This window comes from Haemaphysalis longicornis, unplaced genomic scaffold (assembly GCF_048455015.1).
Source record: "Haemaphysalis longicornis isolate Haplotype H1 unplaced genomic scaffold, Haemaphysalis longicornis Haplotype H1 scaffold_4, whole genome shotgun sequence".
Classification (NCBI taxonomy): Eukaryota; Metazoa; Arthropoda; class Arachnida; order Ixodida; family Ixodidae; genus Haemaphysalis; species Haemaphysalis longicornis.
Genome location: NW_027526361.1, coordinates 29,934,797 through 29,958,794, shown reverse-complemented (window position 1 = coordinate 29,958,794; position 23,998 = coordinate 29,934,797). Strand labels below are relative to the sequence as shown.

The 23,998-nt window shown below is 47.6% G+C and overlaps 1 protein-coding gene across 1 annotated transcript in view; it reads right to left on the bottom strand.

Moving 5' to 3' along the window:
* Positions 1–615: 615 nt before the first annotated feature.
* The window catches only part of LOC144178439 (protein Spindly-like), a 30,690-nt gene continuing 7,307 nt past the window's right edge, over positions 616–23,998 (bottom strand). The window contains exons 4-8 of the mRNA XM_077706292.1: positions 23,159–23,395; positions 16,804–16,959; positions 13,592–13,813; positions 4,782–5,100; positions 616–1,126 (exon numbers count right to left, since the gene is read on the bottom strand). Of these exons, the coding sequence (XP_077562418.1) occupies positions 771–1,126; positions 4,782–5,100; positions 13,592–13,813; positions 16,804–16,959; positions 23,159–23,395 (1,290 nt within the window). The 3' untranslated portion in view covers positions 616–770. The remainder of the gene's footprint in view (positions 1,127–4,781; positions 5,101–13,591; positions 13,814–16,803; positions 16,960–23,158; positions 23,396–23,998) is intronic.

The following is a 23,998-nucleotide window of genomic DNA, read 5'->3' as shown; positions in this document are numbered from 1 at the left end:
TAGATTGCCTGTTGATGTGTTTTCGGCACGTGATGTGTCAGATTTTGAAAAGCGTGTACTTTCTGCAATATTTTAAACATTCACTGTGCCGCTACTTTTTCTTTGTGTACTGCTATCATTTCAGTTTTTTGTAAGTTTCTCATTTTTTCTTGTGTTTTCTCACACTTGTTTGACTGTTTTCTGAAATATGTACCAATTTACCGTGGGGATTGATGCTTTTTTATGTAATTAATCCCTGCCCACCTGCTTGGTCTTTGGACTGCAGTATGTCTTAAATAAATAAAATAATGCCATCGCCTGCTCACACAGTCTGGTGTCAAAAGCCCAGTCAGGCGGCTTATAGTGCTGCCTTCTTTCACCTTGGCACCAAGATAGGCAGCTTAGAGACTGGTCTGTCAATAATCGATAAACAAACAACACACAAACTTGAACTACTGTGTACAGTACACATTGCACGGGCAGGCACCACACATGAAATCGTTGGAGTGGTGGCATGGCATGACCCCACTAAAACATGCTCCTTGAGACTGGCCCTTCAAAATACCCTACGGCCTCCCACTTTGCTTCAAACCCCCTAGCACAAGCCACAAAAACTGTCACAGAACCTCCTGCGAGTACAAGAGCAAGCACACACCTTTATTAGAGTCATTCTACACACAGTCACCACCGTGAATAAAAAGCTAAAAGGAGATGTTGTCAGACATAAACTGCTAAAATCACGAAGTAAATAATTAAAAGCAATCAAAGGCGCTAGAGGAACAAAAGTCGTATCATTGTTGTTTGCATTCGGGAACGTTGGTAACAACTTTAGCACCAGATTCAACTTTGAACTGTGGCTTCACAATAGTGCCACGCCGCTTGAAATCTTTCTTCTTGTCGGCTGCTTGTTCCAACGAGGGGTCATTCTCTTTGGTGTTGCCGTCGTCGAATGTGACCTTCTGGTTTTTACTCTTGATCTCTTTGCAGTCTGCGACGGAGGAGTTCGAGACGCTGTCAGTGGTTGCGGCGGCCGGTGAAGACACTGGATTAGCCTGGACATTGGGCGGCACCGACACCGTCTCCCGCAGCACCTGATGCCTTTCATCAACAATGCCGATATGTTCGATGATCTCCTTCTTTTCCGAACCTATAAGAAAATAGCAGGACCACAGAATAAGGATCCGTCGTTGTGACAGGACTGTGCTGCGAGGGAAGAATGCATTGCTAACTAACCAGTGGTGGGTATACGGTACACTTAAACAAATATTACGGTATTAAAAAAATTAAGGATGGATAAAGAGATTCCATGTTGGCAAAGAGGCCACTAACCGCTTCTTTTGCTAGTACCTTTTTTTTTTTTTTTTCCGATAGAATGCCCGTTGGCATAAAAATAACTTATTTACAAATATACATGGGCCCCCGTCTCTCGAAGAAAGTCAAGAAGGGCGCGGTGGTGGGGTCCCCAGAGCCACCGCTGAAGGTCGGGGGGTCTTCCAGGATGGAGGCCTGTGCCTCTCATGTGTCGCTTTCTGGCTGAGGCCAGTGAAGGACACATCCATATGAGATGGTACCTTTTGATGCAACGAGCTTTGAAATAGGGCAAGTTGGTACGTGTCAAAACGAATCAGTGCAAAAATGGGAACAGATCGAGAAGTGACCCACAGGTCACTTCTTTGATAGTTCCTGAGCCTCGACAGAAAATTTCAGAGTCAAATAAATAAAACTTGTGTAAGGTATAAGCAGAAGATTCAATTACTCAATCAGTTAATCAGTAAAGTTCTTCAGTTAATTTCTGGCACTTAAATTCACCCAACTTTTTACTTAATCGCATGAACATTTACAAACATTTTTTTTTGAATTCCAGCATGATCTCTTTTAAGGAGATTTACAGGAAAATACAAATTGCAAATACAGTCAAACGCCTGTATAAAAAAGCATGCGGGACCACGATAATTGTTTGTTATACGACGCGTCCCTTTGTTACTGGCATCGCACACTTCATAAAGCTGATATGCATACTGAGAGAAACAATCGTCAGATTCAAACTGCAATAGGCGAAAAAAAGTCAACTAGTATTTTCTCCTGCACAGAAGTATAACGTACAGAATGCGCAACAACCGCCGACCTGATGCTATCGAGGTTCACAGCATGCAGTGGCGCGAGGTCAGGGAGTGACAAGACATATATATCTGCAGCGCGCCAAATGTCGCTACCGCTTTGCAGGTAGTCATAACGCTTGCTTCCTCTACAAGCTCTTCATCACTGCTTGCCTTATGATTTGTGGTGTCCTTTTTTTCTACGATCGCCTCCCCGATGTCTCCAGTTGTCAGGTCAGAACAAACCACGAACTGGACATCCACCGACACGTAATTGGCGGCGTCACAACCAAAGCTGAGCCGCAACACGCAATGTACGTGTTTACTGATTCCTGCAGCTCCGCGGCTGAACTGGATGACTCACGGTCATCGGCACACTTATTAGCTGCGCGCTGCCACGTGTGCAGCTAGGCGTATTTGTTATCAAACAACAATTCAGCGATTGCGGAAGCATGAATTTCTTCGTTAAACAGGCAAATTCGCTGCAGTGGTCTTTGCTACAGTGGCGTTCACAATACATGGGAAACATAGGAATCTGGCCAGGCCATATGGCGTGCTTCGTTGTACAGGCTATTTCATAGTAAAGGCATTCGTTGTACAGGCGTTTGACTGTAAATGGCTTGTCTGCTTAGCTTACATATTGCAAGTTCACGGAATCCCTTTCTTGGCTTTGTTTAAATGTGATATTAAGCACGCCATAAATGGGTATGTGGGCTTGTGTGCATGCATGCATGCATGTTTATGGATAAACGATGGAAGGCACCATGTCCTCCCTTTTTTTCTCAGCTGGGCACGACTGGACTAGTGTGAGTGCTGAAAGCATGCGTGTAATCATGGCCATTTCTGGTGTGTGCATGAAGACATCCCATTCGCCCATACGTTTCATGGTCTTCTCAATGCCACATGAGCAAAATGCCAGGTAACGTAAATGCTGCTTGTAAGAACGATGTGGAGTGCAAGTTCTGTCGTGATGCCCCATGACTAACTCAAGCAGTAAAGTTGGGCTCAAGTGTGTGAGCTGTTGGGGCCCTCCTGATGCAATCTTTCAAGATGAACCAGGCAAGCTGCACGAATGACGACTGGGTGGTGTCCATTTAGTGACACCCTTTCATCTGACTACCGTAAAGTTACCAGAGAACGACCTACCCCGAAACATCACCCACCCCCCTTTGGGGGTGAAATATTCAATTTACTAAAACACCCCAAAGAACACCCACTCCCTAAAATCGCGCTAGCTTCGCCGCTATCGAAAGCCCAGGGAGCTCCCTCCGCGAAAACGTCCCGTGGCCGCAAACACCACTGATGTCTCGATTCGATGTCTCGAGAGAACGAATTAGAAGCTCAGGCGGGTTGCTTAACCACCTGCCGTGCATCTTGTTTCTGCTTCCGCTTCCTGCCGGGGTTATTGCTAGCAGAAGCTCGGGCATTCACCGCGGTAGGTCATTGACTTCGCTAATAGCGTGCCAATGCTTTTCCAAAACGAAATTGAAAGCATGATGGCTGACTCTGAAGTGCGAGGGCAGCAGCCTGTCTCAAAATGAATAAGAGGTGTAAGCTGTATTTTTAAATTAGGTCAGCTCCCGGGAAGTTTCTATTTACATTTATTTCACCTGCTCAACCACTTAGGTACCGTTTATTGAGGAAAACATTCATAGATGCTTCTTCAATGAGGTCTAGCTGTTCACAACTTTTGTGGCACCACAAAATGTAGTACCCAAAAGTGAACAGAGCGTCGACACCTGTTTTCATGTTTCTAACATTTTCTGCCTTATTAAACAATGGTACACAGTTGAACCTGGATGTAATGAACCTCTATGTAATGAACTGCTGGATTTAATTAATTTTTTTAATTCCCCATTGCCAGACTCATTGGAACCCATGTGTTTGCTACCTCAATGTAACGAAGGCGTTGCGACGGCTAACCTTGATGTAATGAATTCTCTACGCTGATGAGCCATTCTTTACTGCACTTTTTCTGAAAAATCGGCTGGAGAAAAGTACTAATTTAGAGAACTTCGCCCACACCGCAAACTACCGTGCGTTTCCACGTGCGAGTGTGGTGTCGGTTAGGTGCTAGGCCTGCCTGTTGGAGCGTAGTCGCGCATCTCCACTGCTTCTGTGGTGTATGTTCGTCGGTGATAAGCACTGATGCCAGAAAAAGAAAATTTTTGTCTTTTCAAGACAAGCTCACAATTTTAAATGCCGTCTCCACCGGCGAGAAAGACGGATGTCGCCGCCCGGTACAGTGTCCCAGCTAGCACCCTCTCAACAATTTTGAGAGCGGAGAAGAGCATCAAGTTCACGAAAAGGTGACATTTTAGCATACGGCAAAAGGGACACTTAAGTTACGTTTGTGAATACGGGGGTAAAGTGACCTTGGCTTCTTGAAGCGCCGTCTAGTGCCTAAATTCGTCAGCAGGCGCAACTCGCGCAGTTTTTCATTGTGAAATAAATTCTTGAAGGGTGATCAGTTCACCTTCATTGATGTCTAGCACTTTGGCTTCGTTTCTGCTTCGTTCACGTGAGCCTTAACGCGAAACCTGCATGTAACGAAAAATTGTGAATTTTCGTCAGCTTCGTTATATCCAGGATTAACTGTATTTAGATTACCGGCACCGTGATCCATTGATACAGGCCACCTTGTTCCGCCCCTGAGTGTCCCTTTAAACAAGCAGCAGCACTCAGCAGCTACAGGGGAGAACTCACCGGCAGCCTGCCGGGACGGGGTCTGCTCTTGGCTCCTGCGAACCATGGCCTTGAGGAGCTGGGCCTCGAGAGCCTCGGCCTTGCGCTGCGCCTCGTGCAGCTCCCTGAGCAGGGAGTCTTGCCGGTGCTGGTGCTGGGAGAGGGACCGGAGCAGCCCCAGGCGCTCCTCCCGCAGCTCCGCCACCCGCTTCCTCTCCACGCTCAGCAGGCCCGACAGGGGATTCCCCTCGGACGCCGGCTCCACGACCGGCTCGCACCGCTGGCTGGCCAGGGCTCCCACGAGGCGCGAGATCTCGGCATTGGCTGCCGCCAGCGACTCCTGCAGGGAGGGCGCTCACAAGTGAACTCAGTGGGGTCAATCTCGTGGGGGAAAGCGGGCTTGCACAAAATGCGCAACGAGACAGCTAGGCATGCAATTAAAAACGCTCACAAAACCGTCATTGAATCCACAAGGCATGCACGAGTCCCTTAAAAAAAAGAAATAGGCGGGGGGGGGGCATCTCCCACTAACATGAAACCTGGGGAGGGGCGAAGCAAGCAGTGTATACGTGTATTGAAAGATTGTAAGTCTCTCTCATTTGGTCACAGTTGGCACAGGACCGAGGTAGTTGGAGAATAATGGGAGAGGCCTTTGCCCTGCAGTGGGCGTAGACAGGCTGGTGATGATGAAGTCTCTCTCTCGCCACACGGTCCACGATAATATACATGACATCCAAATTACGAAGACGGAGGAGAAGTGAAATTTGAAATGAAGAACTGCAAATTTTAAAGTTTAAGCAAGTAAGCGCAGACGAAAATGAGTGTCCCAGTGTGTTTGTTTAATATGCATTACATTCTAGAGCTAACTCTAAGACAATGAGCAATGAGCATTACAATGAGCTAACACTAAGACGTAAAGTAGAAGAATTCAGGATCGCGCTGCAGAACCGATATTCCGCCCTTAACGAGGAAGCCGAGCCTACGACACAGGAAGCCAGCGAGAACCTTACACGCATTATCACGGAGTGTGCAGTGGAAGTCGGGGGCACTATGGCCAGACAGGATACTGGTAAACTTTCTCAGGAGACGAAAGATCTAATCAAGAAACGGCAAACCATGAGAATCTCTACCGCAGCTGACAGAATAGAACTAGCCGAGCTCTCGAAGTTAATCAATAAGCGGAAGACAGCTGACATACGGAAGTATAATATGGAGAGGATCGAATACGCTGTAAAGAACGGAGGTAGCCTGAAAGCAGTGAAGAGACGTCTTGGCGTGGGGAAAAATCAGATGTATGCACTTAAGGATAAGCAAGGCAATGTCATCACAAATAGGGATAAAATAGTCACAGTGGCCGAGGAGTTCTACAGGGATCTGTACAGTAGCCGGGACATCCAGGATAATGCCGAACGAGACAGTAGTTCAGAGGAGATAGACATCCCACCAGTAACGACCGAAGAAGTAAGGAAGGCTTTGAAAGAAATGAAAGGGGGCAAAGCACCTGGTGAGGATCAGATAACAGCAGACCTCTTGAAGGATGGCGGAGAATTTGTACTTGAAAAACTGGCAAACCTGTATACGCAATGCCTAATGGCCGCAATGGTACCGGAATCTTGGAAGAACGCGAACATCATCCTAATCCATAAGAAAGGCGACATGAAGGACTTGAAAAATTACAGGCCGATCAGCTTACTGTCAGTCATCTACAAGGTATTTACCAAGGTAATCGCTAACCGAATCTCTGCAACCTTAGATTTCAGTCAACCTAAAGAACAAGCAGGGTTCCGTAAAGGTTATTCAACAATGGACCATATTCACACGATCAATCAGGTGATAGAGAAGTGCGCTGAGTATACTGAACCCCTATATATAGCCTTCATAGATTATGAGAAAGCATTTGACTCGGTCGAAACCCTAGCAGTCATTCAGGCATTACGGAACCAGGGGGTAGATGAGCATTATGTAAGAATACTAGAGGATATCTATAATGGGTCTACAGCTACCATCATCCTCCATAGGGAGAGCAGTAAAATACCTATAAGGAAGGGTGTCAGACAAGGAGACACAATATCTCCTATGTTATTCACAGCATGCTTACAAGAAGTACCGTAATTACCCGATTCTAACGCGCACCTTTTTTCCGGAAAAATAGGCCTAAAAATTGCATGCGCGTTAGAATGGGATACGAAACCGAAACTGCCGAAACAGCGGAAATTTCGTCCCACCCATCGCCATCGCCATCTCAAGATGGCGCCAAAGCCTTTAGCAACAATTTTTCAAACACATAAAGCATAGGCGCCTAGGCTTTTCTATCGGCGTTCACACAAATCGTCAAATCGTTCCACTTGCGCGCTTGATAACAGCAATGGCAGCAGCGGCTCTCATGCGTTCAAAACGAGCGGTCGGCTGAAGCGTGCGCCTCTGGAGAAGCTCGCGGGATGGGCGTGTGAGGCGTGGGCCACGATCCCATCGACCATGGTTGAACGTTAGGTCAGAAGTGTGGCATCGCGAACGTGCTTGACGGCACTGAGGACGAGATAATGTGGTCAGCGGAAGGCGACGAGGAGTGAGATGAGTGAGATTACTTCGGGAAATAAATCGCCCATTTCTCTCGCATTCGCTGGTCTGGGTCACAAAGTTTCGTGCGCGTTACAATCGAAGGTGCAAGTTTTTTTCGTTTTTTTTTGCCAGGAAAATCGGGTGCACGTTAGAATCGGGGGCGCGTTAGAACCGGGTAATTACGGTATTCAGAACGTTGGATTGGGAACAGGTGGGAGTAAGAGTTAATGGAGAATACCTCAGTAACCTCAGATTTGCTGATGACGTGGCCTTGCTAAGTAACTCGGGGGACGAATTGCAAAGCATGCTTTCCGCACTGGGCAAACAGAGTAGAACCGTGGGCCTGAAAATTAATATGCAGAAAACTAAAGTAATGATCAATAACCTGGGGACAGCACAACAGTTTGAGATAGATGGCGAGGCAGTGGAAGTGGTAAGCGAATATATATACTTAGGCCAAGTTGTGACCCCGGATCCCAACCATGAGGCAGAGATAATTAGAAGGATCAGAATGGGGTGGGGTGCATATGGCAGATATTCTCAGATAATGAATAGCAGCCTACCATTGTCGCTGAAGAAGAAAGTGTATGACAGCTGCATCTTACCGGTACTCACCTACGGGGCAGAAACTTGGAGGCTTACTAAGAGGGTTCAACTTAAATTGAGAACGACTCAGCGGGCAATGGAGCGGAAAATTATAGGTGTAACATTAAGGGACAAGAAGAGAGCGGAGTGGGTCAGGGAGCAAACTGGTGTTAAAGACATATTAGTAGAAATTAAGAAGAAGAAATGGACGTGGGCAGGGCATGTAATGCGAAGACAAGATAACCGCTGGTCATTAAGGGTAACAGAGTGGATCCCTAGAGAAGGCAAGCGCTGCAGGGGGCGGCAGAAAGTTAGACGGGCAGATGAGATCAAGACGTTTGCGGGGATAAATTGGTCACAGTTGGCACAGGACCGAGGTAATTGGAGAATAATGGGAGAGGCCTTTGCCCTGCAGTGGGCGTAGATAGGCTGGTGATGATGATGATGATGATGACATTCTAGAGCGAGGCGTTCGAAAATGAGTGTTGCGGTGTTTTAGCACCATGACCACATGAGAATACAACGACAAACGATGACGACAACACGAGACGCCGACAGCCCGAGCCCCTAAGGGGCTTCGCCCATAAAAGCTAGAAATTCACTGAGGAAGAAGTACAGAGAGTTTAGTGAGTTGCACGTAGTACACCTAAGGTAGCAAGATATTGGAAGTCACATCGGCAGGAAGTTCTCAAAATGCACTCAAGCCCCCTATAATCTTGCAAATCAAGAAGCCTCTGGGGCCTCTCTAGCTGCAGGTACGGCACAATACATAGGCACTGAGGGTAGGCTTTAGTAAAAAATTCAAATTCAACGATTTTACATGCTTAAAGGAGTACTCACACGAAATTTTCGTGTTATGTTTTTTTCACTGCTATGGATGCCTATTAGGCAACTAATCATCGAATGGCACATTGGACGGTCGAGCGCAGCGTAAACAACCACTTACAGTGTGGTTTATTCGTGTCAGTTTCGGTTTCGATAAAACGAACACCGAGCGGCCACCACGACAGGAGGGTGCACGTGACGTCACCATTCTTGTCACACTGCTGACGGCCTGGACGCGCGCGCCCAGACTGGCCAAGGTTTTCACCATCCCCATGCGCCCAGGCAGCATGATGTCAGTCCCAAAACCACGACGTGATGCACACGAAATAGCAGCAAGCGCCAACTGCAGCCGGCACTTTGGCTACGTCACAGGAGCCCCAACTTCGGCAGTGTGGGGCAAGGAGCAGATGATGTCACGTTGGCCCACTCTGAGCTCCCTCGTGCGGGCAAAGATTAAAATGGATTTAAAATATGTTATATTGAACGGTTACTGTTGAAACTTGCTGGGAGATATCTCATCATAAAAATTACACCATCTTCCCGTAGGGGAACCCTGAGTAGTATGCGAAGAAGCCATGGGGTCGACTGAAGTTTTCATTAGTTTTCAGTCCGTCGTTTCCGTTGACGTTCAGCTTCACGTGCCTTCGTTGTATCAGTAGCTTCTTGACATAGTTTGAATGAGTGAAGGACATAAGGCACATAAGGCACATAAGGCACAGTGAAGGACATAAGGCCTAGCACATACTCCCGTCTCGGTTTGTAGCGCAGTAGGAAGAGCGCCGCGTACCTCTCGTTGCAGCCAGAGAGTCGTGGGATCAAAACCGGACGCCACCTAACTATTTCTTTTTATGGTGGACTGCGCTGATGTCAGCCCGAACGCTGACGGGGCTGAAGAGACGCGCACGCACAGTAGAGTGTGGACGGCGGACAACAACGACAACGAGGGAGGGAGGGACACAGCCCCGAGCAAGAGATGCTTCGCATCTAAAAAGGAAGCATTTTGCATAGTTATCTCAGCTTTGAAATTTCGTGTCACTACTCCTTTAAGCTACATGTATAAGGCAGGCCATAGTGGAGGACTACAGATCACTTGAGACCACCTGGAGAACATCAGGTGAGAACTTGACAGAAGCATCTTTGTTTTTCATCTGCATCAAAAAATGACCGCACGACCGGGATTAAACTGGCAGTCTCGCGCTCAGCAGAAGAATGCCTTAGCCATTGAACCACCCCAGTGGGTAAGGAGGTCGCACTGGGCTTGCCACTTGTTACGCAAAGAGAGGACTGGTTCCACCTTTGGTATTGCATATGCAGCAAAATACAACAAAAAAGAACAAAATGCTTAGCAAAAGGTTGGGAGATGATCGCAAAAGGTATGATGCGATTTCAGTGGAGCTGTGAGTTATTGTGACTTCTACTGAAATTGACTGCTAAACATTGCTGAGTAGTGCAACGCCGAAAGTAAAAAAAATTACTCCCACCTCCCCTCGCGGGAACCCCTGTGTAGATGGGACGCATAGGGGGTTCCGTCGTTGTTTCCGTTAGGTTGATTCTCCCATCGCGTGAAACGTGCCGTGAACCCGCTGCCGCGGCTATGACGCAACACAATCCAACACAATCCACTTTAATCCAATCCAAATCCAATCCAATAAAATCCAATCCAATGCCCCTCGCAAGAGAGTGTTCGCTATCAGAGAGGAGAGGGGGTGAGCGGCGGAGAGCGCAGCTCGCGCGGCGAGGAGAATGAGGGAGGGGTGTGGATGGACAACGACAACGCCGTATGGAGGGACAAGGCGAGTGAATGAGATGCCGTCGCGTTTAAAAATGGATGGTTAATCTTTACTTCGGGGCCAATAACTGGCACCTTATGACGACAGCAACGAGTGTTCTGGCTACTGACTGACAACAAAGACGACAATTATGATGGTTAATAGCTTTGGGCAATGTCATGCAGGGGTGAGACAGCTGAATCCGATTTGGGAGCAGTTTTTTGAGCAGCGAAATACCAATTTTGGAGGAGAAGAACATTTATTATGTCACCTTAGGAGCCTAAAAAATCAAACTTTTGGCAACTCAAGGGGGGGGGGGAGTGCACTTTTTAATTGGTTTTGAATGTACATACACTGATACAGCCTTTCAGTAAAGTTTTTTCTACCAGAGTATCACAAGGTATGAACTGCACTACTTTTTTAAAACCATTTTTAAAATCTTAGGCTCAATGCATATAAAGCGTGGAGGGCTGTTGAAAATATCGACTTGAAAAACTAAGCAATCGTAAGGCATTTTCATTATCATGTGAATGCCGAAATTATTATTTTTGTAATTTCACACTCGGCTTTACGCACAAGTGTAGAGCCACGGCAAAAGTTGCGCAAAGCGAGATGACAGTCGTAGCCCCCCACCAGCCCTCCCATTTCAATCCCCGATGTGCACGTTCACTGCGATTGTTATTTGAGTAACATTGGTATATTTATACATCTCCCTTTTGGCACTAAGTTTTCCTTCAGATAGATGAACCATTAATACTAGCGTGCAATAAGAGCCCGTCCTGTCATGGGACACTGCTTGAACATTTTGCGGCGATATAGCCTGCGCCGCCACTTCTCTCGTGCCGATCGTCCCATTCCCGCCGCTCGCAAGCTCGCTCTTAAAGGCAGCAATACCTTGGAATTTTAGAACACCGCAATGAATCCGAAATTTCACTTCAAGCACGCACCGCGCCTCACACTCAAGGCCGAAACACGGCGACTTTGCGGGCACCACGTTGTTTTTGATAAACTCCCGTCTTTCGAGTCACGCAACTTCCCGCAACAGATCAACCGATGTAAACCCAGCCACCCCTATAACCAAAACCACGATAGAAATAGGCGAAGAGCACTCTGCCTGAACCACGAACAACTGCTTCGCCCGGCGGCCATGTTTTCTATTCTTCACTACACTATTCTTTGCCCAGTGATGCCGTTTTGGAGATACGGCGCGCCGAAAATTGCCGTTTTTTCATCAACTTGCACAAGTAGTTTGTCGCCTCAGTATACATAAGCATTTTTTCTACAGGACTTTGCAATGGTTCTCGATGGGAAAAATTTAAAAACTCAACATGTGCAACCCGACATTGTGAATTTTGAAAAAATTATCTCGGGGACAATTTTATGCGGGTTTTTTCTCGAATGATCAATGAATTAAACCTTTGCAAACAGCATCACCTCAGAGATGCTGGAAAAGTATGCCGTCAGTATGCATTTTCCCCCCACTGAAACGGACGGGAGCGTTAAAATGCTTGGCTGTCAGACTGTTTTGGAGCACCGTGGCGCAGGAAAACAAATTTGTATCAAAACTGCGCAATATGTACAGCTGTCTCACCCCTGGTCATGGGGAAACAAAGACGATAAAAACACTGAAACTGATTAGAGTGAAAGCTCGTCAATTCAAACTTCAACAATATGAATTCATGGATAATTCGGACTGGAGTCTATGGTTGGACGGAAGCCTGTCTGGTCGGGGTGGGTCATGGTACAACGGGGAATAAAAACACAGACCAAAAAATATATTTCGTAAAATAAAAGACGTTTCGGCTACCACACGGGAGCCTTGTTCACAATGATTTCGTCAGTACATCAGACCATGTTTTATGTATGCCTAAGAATGTGACGCACGTAAGAATTCATTATGAACAACGCTCCCGTATGGGAGCTGAAACGTCTTATTTTAAGAAATATGTATATTTTTTAGTCGGTGTTTTTATTCCCCGTAGCATGATAATTCGGACTGTATGATTGGTCCATCCAAGCTCCATAGAAGCCTATGTACAACAAGCCTGTGAAATGAAATGCAAGTTGGTTCAGCCATGAATAATTTTAACTACCCGTGGCCACCACGCTAGAGGTTCAGTGCTTGGTACATGGCCAAAGAAACGCACCTTCTGCCTACACATGAGATTGTGTCACCTCCAGAACGGCGAAAAGAACGGAGAGAGAAGGTAAATCAGGTAAAACCCATTCAAAACCCCCCTAACAGACTACGCTGATGTGGACATCTTTTGTTCAGGTCAGAAGTACAGAACCAGCCTCTTCCAGTGTCATTGCCAGCGTCAGAGGGACAAAACACAAGTGTGACTGTACACTAGGACGTCATGACCAGATTGAATGCCCCAAGCCTCTTTTTGGGTTCTAAACCTTTGCGGTCTATCCCGACAATGAAAAATGGTTGTAGCGGTCCGTTGTCAGGCTATGTCCAACTTCGGTGTTCAAGGCTAAATTTCGCGGTTTTTCTAACTGTGATGCACCTGCATACTTTGTGTACATGATGTGCCATCTCTTGAGGGATAAGTGAACTTTGTTTGTTGAAGTTCTCTTCTTTTTGCACTAGGGTGCTGCAGAATGTTCGGCACGGGCTCACTGGATTCCGGAGTGTTTACACGTGGGCACTGTTCACTGAGAAGCATGGCGGCTTTCTCATCGCGTGCATTCTACGGTGGTGCACTTAGTGAAAGCGATGATGACGTCAGTGAAAAAGAGAACTGCATGCCTCCATCAGTTAGTGATGATTGTGATTTGACAGAAATGAGTGACGAAGACCACGACGGTGGTAGGTACAGCATCGTGCGGACCACTAGTCGGTGAGCTATGCATTTTGTCGAAAGACAATGAAATGGGGGTGAAAGCTTTCTTCCTGGAATCAAGCGGTATCGATTGTCAATTGTTTTATTTGGAGGCACGCACAGGGAAAGTTGAATTTGGTCGTTATGGCCCCTTTAAAGCTGCAATGGTACACATACCATGGATGGCTTTTGCCGATCTAGATGTTGTGCTGCATCAAGTGAGCGCCTGTCCCGAGGAGAAGCGGTGAAAAGGGGAGGCCCTTACCTGGAGCAGGCGAATCTGGCGGGTGTCAGCCTTGCTGCTGCTGCCGGCCATCAGGGCGAGCGCCATCTGGTTGCGCGACTGCCGAACCTGTTCCTTGAGGAAGTCGAGCTGCTCGAGCAATGAGCGGTTGCGCGTGCGCATGGACAGCAGCTCTCTCTCCTGCTTCAGCCGACGGTCCTCCACTTCGGAGAAGAGAGAGTTCCCTCGCCGCCTGGGGTCCAGCTGCACAATGAGCCATCAAGAAGATGGAGACGACAGCCAACAACTGGCACAAAAGGTGGCTGCACACAGCTGGGGTGCACTCGTGTGAAAAAGAGCGTAAAACCGCATAAAATTTCCCAAGGGCTAACATAAATAACAAAAATCATGAACCAGTCTACTCTGTGGAGTTGAATGAGCAGTGAAGCTTAACAGCACATCTAATGAAGGTGACACAAGATTTAGGTGAAAGGCTGACGTGCTTGTCAAGCTGCTTCTATGCAGCTTTTATCACTGGCGATGCGATGCACAAACGGCAAACTAAAATAAAAGATACCTCACCTCACCTCAGGTACGAGCAAATTTTATTTCTCTTGAGTGCTCAGTTGACAATGGCCATCCCTAGGAAAGACAGATATACACAAATGCACACACACTTTTATTCTGACTCCATCCTGCAGAACCAATCACATCTCGAGATACACAGATGCAACAATCGGCAACAACCAAGACGGGAGACACCGACTCGGCGAAGGAGGCAGCGGTTGCGCTTGCCATCACCACAGCGCTGAAAACCCAAGAGCATATCACAGTGCTCACAGATTCACAAGCAGCCTGCCGGATTTAGAAAAAAAGAACGAATTTCTAAGACTGTGGTTAAAATATTATCCAACACAATCCAAGCACGCTGAAACCCCCTAGACATCTACATTGTGCGGACACCGGGGCATGAATCCCTAAGGGATAAAGTAGCGGCCGACGCCCCAGCCAGAGACCTCTCACTCCAGGAGTTAGGCAGGATTTATAAGCTTGCAGAGCGAGCTATTTTCACTTACCGTATTTACACGATTGTAAGACGACCCTTTTTTTCAAATTTGACAATCTAATGTTGGGGGGTCGTCTTAGAATCGAAATCGAACCATGTACCGCTTGCAACGACAAGAGAGACAAGAAATCAGGGGTGCTTCGAGGTGTGAACGGCTTTGCACGCTCATTTCCATGGTTACGGTAACCATTTCATACATTCTGGCGTCAATAAAAACGATGCACCTTTTGTAAGTTGGACCTAGAGCGACTAAACTCCCACTATCGCGTTCGGAAGTGTACTAAGCAACGTGATATGATAGTGGCTACGTTTGCACCGTGCATTGAATAAAGGGATTCGCTAATACTTATTTCGTTTATTAGAGACCCCGACGATAAAGCCCGTTGTGTTAGAGACGAACAAAATGCTTCGTGAAAGCGAGTAACGCGGTCACGGAAATTGCGAGCGGCTGCTTCCGTCAGCCGCCATGTTGTTTTAATCACGATCGCGCGTGGCTGCTGCCGGTTGCTTCGATTGTCATCTCGAATAGTTTCCCGCTCAACCCAAAGAGCACAGTTTTCCGCGTGCTTATACAAAAGCTTTTCTTTTTTTAGCATCTACTGCGCGCATTACGAGTGCCTTTATGACGAGCGCACGGCTCTTGAGAAAGCACCGATAATCAATGGAAGAGCCGCCGTAGGGGAGTATTGGTAGTTGACGGAAGAGCTTCTCTTTGTGATACAATTTTCTAAGCGGGCGCGTCATTTCGTCAGGAAGCCGCGAACTTACGCCAAGCGGGCGTGTGAGGAGAGCCTCCCTGGCTACTGTGTGCGGGTGGGTCCTCTCCGCATGGGCGGCCGTACCACGCGATGCCGTGGTGCGGTCGTTCGCGAAGTGTGGACTCACACTTGACGACGACGTGCTGTGGGACTGCAGCAGCAGTGACGGCAGCAGCACGAGCGAGGACGACTCTAGCGACGATGAGTAATCCTCCGCAACCACGTGAATAAATTTCCCTTGTGTAAAATGCGCACTTTTTTTTTTTTTTTTGAGATGCGATTTTGGGGGGTCGTCTTACATTCGAGTCGTCTTACAATCGTGTAAATACGGTAAGTGTAATGCATATTTGTTTGATAGCAGTAAGAATGGTGGGGTAAACAACAGAAGTTACAAAAGTACGCGTATAAAAGTACGCACAAGTGCGTACTGCTGTTGGTACAGCGAGCACAATGCTTGTTACAGCTGCATAGCAGTCTGGCACTTTGGGGATGTCTCACGCGACACTGGCCAATTGACGTAAGCGACATTGTCTTATGCGACCCTGTTTGTCAAGCATACTCCACGTTTCATAAAAAAATAGGTGCTAATATGGTCAGAAGCAAAGCAAAGGCAGACAGCACTCCTGCGCAGTATAATAGCACTATCTAGGAGGTGAGACGGTAAACAAGCTTAAGCGTTCCGCAGTCTACTGCAGACAAAACAGCGCGCTAACGTTAGCTTGAACAACTGCTCTGTTTATGTCATCACAGACATCATGAAACACACAATTTGGCGGCAGAATCAACATTTTAATCAATTTCTCAGTGAATTCTTTGTTGCCGGACAAGCACTGGGGGCACTACAAACCACCAAATCGTTCGAATAAAACTAACTTGTATTTTCTCTGCCACCTTTAAGGACGCCACCTCCGCAGAGGCTTGCATGCAAAGATATGATACGACTAAGTATGTCTGGTGTGAATGGCACTTACTTCCTTCATGGTAACCTGTGAGATCCTGGGACAGTTGCCCCTGTGTTACAGTGTACTAGAAGAGAGAGGTGTGTCGTTCGGAGCCAATTAGGGGCGTCCGTTTCGCGATGAAAATTTCTGCTGAGGAACTCCTGTTGTAAGCAGCGCCCCTGGCGGGCGCCTCTTACCAGTTGCTTTCAGAAGTTTTGTTTGTTAAATTCACGCTTACTTAATGCCCTAAATAACCTTATTTCTTTGTTTCATGAAACAAAGTTTTATAAAACTAGTTAAATAACTGTTTAGTTTGATTTAAACTCATAGGTGGGGCTGGTTGCAACAGGAGTTCTCTGGGGAACGCCTGCGCTCCATACAATTTTTTCATCACAAAAGGGACCCGCGCTCTCCATTGGTTTCCCCCCCGCATGACACACCTTATCTTCTAGTATACTGTACCCATGGTAAGCGACGCCAAAGTCCCACCTGCTCGGCTTGCAGAGCTTCCAGCTGCGCACGCAGCTCTGCCGATTCTTCCTCCTGGACCTGCAGAGAGGCACGCTGGGCTGATAGGTCTTCCAGGGTGGTTCTGAGCCGGTCTTCTGCGTCTGTGAGGCGGTCCAGCAGAGCCTGTTTTTCTGCCTGAAAAACAAAACAGAGCTCAGATGAAGAATTACACCAGTGCACCAGTAGAAAGCCAGGTCCAGACTGTAATAACCGCACTTCTGAACAGATGCACATGACCTAAGTAAGCACAGCCAGCACCTATTTTATCTCGGCACGCACTTTCTTTAACTTATTTAAACATACTCATTAGTTTGTAAACACACACACACACAAAACTTGCCAGAAGTGGAAGACATGGGCGCAACGCACTCAGGCATCTTAAAAAACTTCAAGTAGCCTTGACTGCTAAGCCTGATAGCCAAGCCTTGATTTATCACGCCCTTTAAAGGAATACTGACACAAAATTTCAAAGCAGGAGTAACTATGTAAAAGGCTTCCTTCTTATCTCCTAGTAAGTTTCAGCAGTAACCGTTCAGTGTAACGTATTTTAAATTCATTTTAATCTTTGCACGTGCGAGAAAGCTCAGAGCGGATACCCTTTCGCAATTGACACCAGCATGACGCCATCCACTCCTCCCGGTCCCAAACTGCCTACGTGAGGGCCCTTGTGATGTGGCTAACGCGCTGGCTGCGATTGGTGCGCACTGCGCCACCGTGCGTATCGCGTCACGGTTACGGGACTGACGTCATGCTGCCCGGCGCATGGAGATGGTGGAAACCACAACCGTTCGGGGCACACGACGAGAACGGTTATGTCACGAGCACCCTCCTGTCATAACGGCCGCCTCGGTGTTCGTTTCGTCGAAACTGAAACTTACACATATAAATGAGGCTGTAAATAATTATTTACGCTGAGGTCGACAGTCTAATGAGCCATTCTATGATTAGTGGGCTGGTAGGCACCCACAGCAGTGAAAAGAACTTTGACACGAAAGTGCTTTGAGTGCTGACACGAAATTTTTGTGTCAGCACTCCTTCAAATAAATTTCCCACAACTTTATTTTTGTGATAGCAAAAGGTGCGATTCACTTTCGCCCCTTCACCAAATTCAGGCTTACCATGAACAACAATTCCATTTGTTTTCAGTGGCTGACATACTTCTAGGTCGGTGCCACAGCTGTAGCTTCAACCAGAGCAAACAAGTCGGGCCCTGCTTGTACGAGAAACGTATACGATTCATCTCAGGGCAATGTGCAGCTGGTGCTACAGTGAAAGAGTTCAACACATACCATGGCGCTGCTGCTTTGAAGTGGATACAGTGAAGCACATGTATATGAATAGTTTAAAAACAGTGTTGCCCTAGTGAATGCATGAGTGCAGAAAAAGATACACAATTTTTCCACGTTGCTATAATGAGAGCAACCTGCAAGGTATTGCGAGTTAAAAAAAAGCAAGCGCTCATGCCTTTGCAGTCTGGAAACACACCTATACAACCTGATCCAAGGCTAGCCATTGTGACTACGGCAGTCTTTCACGCAGTACTGACGTTTTTAGCATCAAAGTATGGTCCCTAGAAATATTTGCTAGTCTGCCGTCCACGAGCCTTCTCTACGGGGAGGCGTGTCCATGCCGCTGATGCACGCACAGCGCTGTGCAGAGGGTGCTGCGAGCAATTGGAGCGCCGGAGCGGTCAAAGCGAGAGCGGCCGCCGGGCCGGCCTGTGCCGCGCCCCTGTTCTGTGGCCGCGCGCTGCCGCCGCAGAGAGCGGGCGCGCATCGGGGTTTGTCGGCCACTTAGAGCGGCGAAATCCAACGGCTCGAGGTACATCAGCTCACAAATGAAGCTGCTATAGAACTACTATCATCATCATCACCACCAGCCTGTCTACGCCCACTGCAGGGCAAAGGCCTCTCCCATTATTCTCCAATTGCCTCGGTCCTGTGCCAACTGTGACCAATTTATCCCCGCAAACTTCTTGATCTCATCTGCCCATCTAACTTTCTGCCGCCCCCTGCAGCGCTTGCCTTCTCTAGGGATCCACTCTGTTACCCTTAATGACCAGCGGTTATCTTGCCTTCGCATTACATGCCCTGCCCAAGTCCATTTCTTCTTCTTAATTTCTACTATAAGACCCCTTAATTTCGCGGCCCGTATTTTTCTGCGAATCGGGCTACGCAGCCTATTTTCGGGCGCTGACCTTCGTGCGTGAGTGAGACCGAAGGATTAAATCACAGCAACGAGAATAGCCGTTTCGCTACAGCCGCTGGATCCATTATTTCGCGCAATGTTGAAACCGTGAGATCACGTTCGAAGAGAGCCCAGTGGCGCCAGACTCAGTGTTTGTTCCAATTAATGTGAAAACTACAGGGTTATCCTCGAACGCCATGCATTGACGGTGGTTGGCATGTAGCCGGCAAGGCTAGCTCGAGAAAAAGGGGAAAAAAAGCTGTAGTAAAATGCTTTGCCAAAAAAAAAAAAAAAAAAACCTGTTCCTAAATACTTCTGGAGGGGGGGGGGGGGGGGTAAAGTAAGGCAAATGGTCATCGGACAAAATAAGCCTCAAGAACTTTCCTATTTAATTTCAAACAGCTGCAAAGAAAATGATTGGCCTTAACGCATATTCTCCCTTGTTGCTTTCCCCGCGTGCGTCTAGTGGTTAACTCCGAATGTGCGGGAGATCAAAAAAAAAAAAAAAAAAAAAAAAGAAAGCCCTGTGCAATGAAGACTGCAAGCGCAGTTACTGTTTGGCAGCCTGATTTTATTAAAAATAAGTTTCGTGTGCCACTCAAGTTAGGGAATTTTCCAAATCGTGGAATTCACAAAAATTACAGCTGCGCAAAATAAAAGGTTTCATAGTACCCCAGTTTCTGCCTGTTGAATGAAAGTGCCAAAAAACATTGTATGCATGCTTGCACACGTAATATTTTGATTCAGATTTTATATTTAACAGATATTCCCAAATGAGGAGGAAGACGTGCGATGGGGCCTAGCTAATTAATGAACACTGCGAATCGGTCCGATCCCGTTCAAGCATATATTTGACTCGCAAACAGAGAGAGTGTGGTTCCAAAGGGCCACAAAAGAATTTGCAGAGCGCCTGCGCACCACATAAATATTTTGACGCATTTACATATCCATAGCAGAGTACGGCAGGGGTATACAAAAAAACGCTTCTTTGTTAGGTAACGTAGTCGTAACGCATGATGTGCCCCAGCAAAAGATGCCGTGCCGACAGTGTTTCTGATGCCCCCGAGAATGTGTCGATACCTTTTCCCTAGAAGAGGGCATAGAGGATAGAGCGCAGCGACACGATTCCATGGTTTGGCTCGATCGTTCATAATACGCGAGAACGTACTCGCATCAATTCATGCTTCGGTAAAAAGCTCTTCGTATTCGGAGGAACCAATTTATTTGGCTAATCTGTTGTGTAGACAGAAACGAAGAGATGACGAAAACGTGCAGTTAAAATCGGCTGAAGCCGCCCAGACCTACTAAGGCACGAATTTCAAGCGCGAAAATGCAGACAAGGGAAGAACGGGACGAACGGCATTTATATATGTCATTTTGTGAACAAGAATTCAGTTGGAAGTTAGTGCTTGTCCTTGTCCCGTTCCTCCCCTGTCTGCATTTTCGCACTTAAAATTCGTACCATGGATTACCAACTAGCTAGTTGTTAAGCTACGAAGGCAGCCCGGCGGAGCGCCAACCGCCGCACTGCTTCCCGCGCCGGCACTGGCCGGCCCCGCTCCAATTGCCTGCAGCGCCGCCCCTGCATGCATCAAGAGGAGCCCCTTCGCGGCCGCCGGACAGCAGACTAGCAAATCTTTCTAGGGACCATAATCAAAGCATTCTGACGGGCTAGTTGGTCTGACATGATGGAAATAAAATTGCGCTACAAGGACGGGATGACAGGAAGGAAATAAAATTGCGCTACAAGGACGGGACAACAGAATGAAAATAAAATTGTGCTACGAGGACAGGACGACCCCTCCCGTTTTTGCAGCGCAATTTTATTTCCATCATGTTTTTAACATGTCTTCTTTCATGCGCTGTTTTCTTTATTCTGTCACCAACTGTCCCACCCGCTCTAGCATGGTTATGCACAGCATTTATAAAACAACAGGGGTGAATACAGTGTCACACCATTCAGTAGTGGCCCATGAGCCCTTATGAACATGTGTGTCCTCCCCCCCCCCTCGCAGTGGAGCTTATACCCTTGGTCATGGTTGGCATTGTGTTTGCCTGGTAGACTCAATAGGGCAGTTCCTATGCCTCCTAATCTCCTAACACAAGCTCAAATCAAATTAGATTCTATGTGCCAAGCTGAACCTGGGTTATGAGGTGCACTGCATGACAGGGTTTCGGGTTATTCCAGAATACCTGGTAACCTATGCCACGAAATCTTGACAAAGACCATTTCATTTCTCACCAACATAAGGAAAACAGCTATTACAGCTTGGAACAAAGTCGCATCCTTGAGCTAAGCATCCCAAAGACTTAGCCACTGATCCACTGCAGCAGGTCGCTTTAAGCATGGTACAGTGGAATATCGATGATACGAATCTCGCAGGACCCCGAAAAATATTTTTCTCATCAGTACCGTAATTTGTATGAACAAACACACCAAAAAACTCAGCACCAAGTTATCGTGTATTTTTTTTCTTACTTTCACGTGAAGAAATCCGTGATGCTTTTCTGCTTTTTCTTAACCTCCATGTTGCTCGGAAGTCCAAATTTCTAGAGCACATAAAACTTCACACTCGTCTCCTCACTCACGGTGCCCAAGCTCAATGCACACCACATCACGTTGTAGCAGCTGGACCGCAGCAGCCCAGGGAGCTCGCACCGCCAAAGCAGTGCACCGCGTGTCTGCAGATCGTCATACGCTGTAAGCCACGAGGCACGAGTCATGCGGCCGAGCAGTTGGGATTGAGACACGGACCCGACAGAACCGCGCTCGCACTCTGCCACGCAGGATCACCACCGGCACCATGGCTCGCTCGCCTCCGCTGCAGGTTGCCTTCTGCTGACCGCTCGGCCCTCCTCAATATATAAAGGCGTCTCCTCAGGTCCCCTTCAACGTCAAGGGCATGCAGGATCTCGCTCCCCCGCCTTATCTGCATTAAATATGTTCTGTGCTTCCTACTCCAATCGAAGCCCCAACAGCGTGTCAGCTATCCAGTCGTCCACGACTTAGACGTCCACCTTCTTTCATTTACCGCACATGGTTTTGTGTGCAAGACCATGCCACTTCTTGAAACTGTGAACCCACCCGCCAGAGGCCTCAAAGTTTTCAATATCAAGCAAAAGGGCGACATCGTCGGCTTACTCCCAGAGCATTTTTCCGTCAACGTTCACTCCAGCCGCAGTAACTTCCTTGAACGATGTCAGGAGAATGCCTTCAAGCATGACATGCTGGGCTGTCTTGGCCTGCTCGACGTTATGTCAAGTTGCCCAATAATAGTGCACAATGTCGACGGCAGAGCCGAGCTCTTTTGCCAAGTCGCTGCGCATCCTTTTCGGTTCACTGTCGACTTTATTCAGAATCTCCAGCACCTCCTTGATGGAAAGGATTTCCTTTTACGCAACATAGCTGATAGCCTGGTTTATTTGGTTAAGAGAAGCCCGTTCACAGTGAAAACCTCGCACACGTCTCAGCAACCAAACATCCACCGTGAGCAGGCGGAGGCAACAGCGAGGAGTGGGTCAAATGTTTCCACATTCCAAATGTGCAGCCCTCACGCAAGACCAATGAGACACCAGCAACTGAATGACGCCAAGTCGCTAGCCAGCTGCACCACAAGCGCCTGCCTGCTGAAGGCCATCAAGGCGTTCTTCACTCTGGAGTGACAGTGCGCACAGCCCAGTGTCATGGCCGTGGTTAAGGCCCCTAAAATAGCCGCAGTAGACGTGGCACGCCACGCGCGCTCATACAACAGCCAAGCCATTCCCGGAAAAAGAGTGACAAAGAGGGGAAAGCCTGTGCCTCTATTCCCGAAGAAAGTGCATCAAAGAGGAGAGCAAGCCCGTACGCCACTGTCGCTTGCTCATCTGGCAGTCGGGGCATTTTTCCGGTTCGCTCGCATCATCCGCCGGGCAGCGGAGGTCCATTCATAACAGCCTAAACTTTATGCACTGCAAACATTAGGACTTTGCGCATTGCATTTTGCCAGGACTTTTGCAGAATCATCATTGGGATTCCATTGTACTGTGTTACCAGTGCTAAAAGCTGAGCGTGCACCAATAAGTTAGCTTGGCGGAGTGCAGGACACATTCAGGCAGGTCCCCAAATACCTCGCTTGCTCCCGTGTGCCTGCAGCCTGCCAACACTTACTTTAAGTTCATCCACTTCTGCGTGCAGCTGCTCGACCAGGCACTGCAGCTCTTGCTCACGTATGCTGTGCAAGGCCGCTGATGTGTCACCAAAGCTTGTGCTTGAACTGGTGTCGTGCGCCAGGAGGCGTTCATTCATCTGGCGGCTCTCGGACAGCTGCTCTTCCAGGTGGCGAACCTGCCTCTGGAGTCGCTCCACTTCCACCACGGACGGGTGGCTCAGTGACGCACTCTCTTTCTGTAACAAAATAAGTGCAAACCTTTGAACTGCCCTGGTACAGACTAAAACAATGAGAGTGCATTACAGGAGAGCTGGTGAACTGCAAAGAAAAAAAAAGGTGAATTCACACCTAGCCATGCAACCAACAGCAGGCTTAGATATTTATGCAAAAGCAATGGTCAGTTTTACTGAAAAAATGCAGCATGATATAAGCGTAGAATCAAGGTGTCCTTATACTTTGACCAGTATTTGACTGACTGATTATGAGGTTTAACACGCCGACGCTACACAGGCGATGAGGCGTGCCGTAGTGGAGGGCTCCGGATTAATTTTGACCACCTAGCTATCTTTAATATGCGCTGAATCTCTTACACAGGGGCGTTTTCACTTTTTGCCTCCACCAGAAAGGCAGCCGCCACGGCCGGGAATCGAACCCGCGTCCTTGGGCTCAGCAGCATAACACCTTAGCCACTGAGTTACCACGGCAGCTAGCCACCGGTTTGGGCGGGAAGGAAAAAAAAAAAAAAAAGGAACAGCCTCTCTATCATAGTACAGTTGACCAGGCAAGGTGTGTTCTCAGAACTGTACGTAACATAAAACTATGTTGTGCAAGCAACTCTG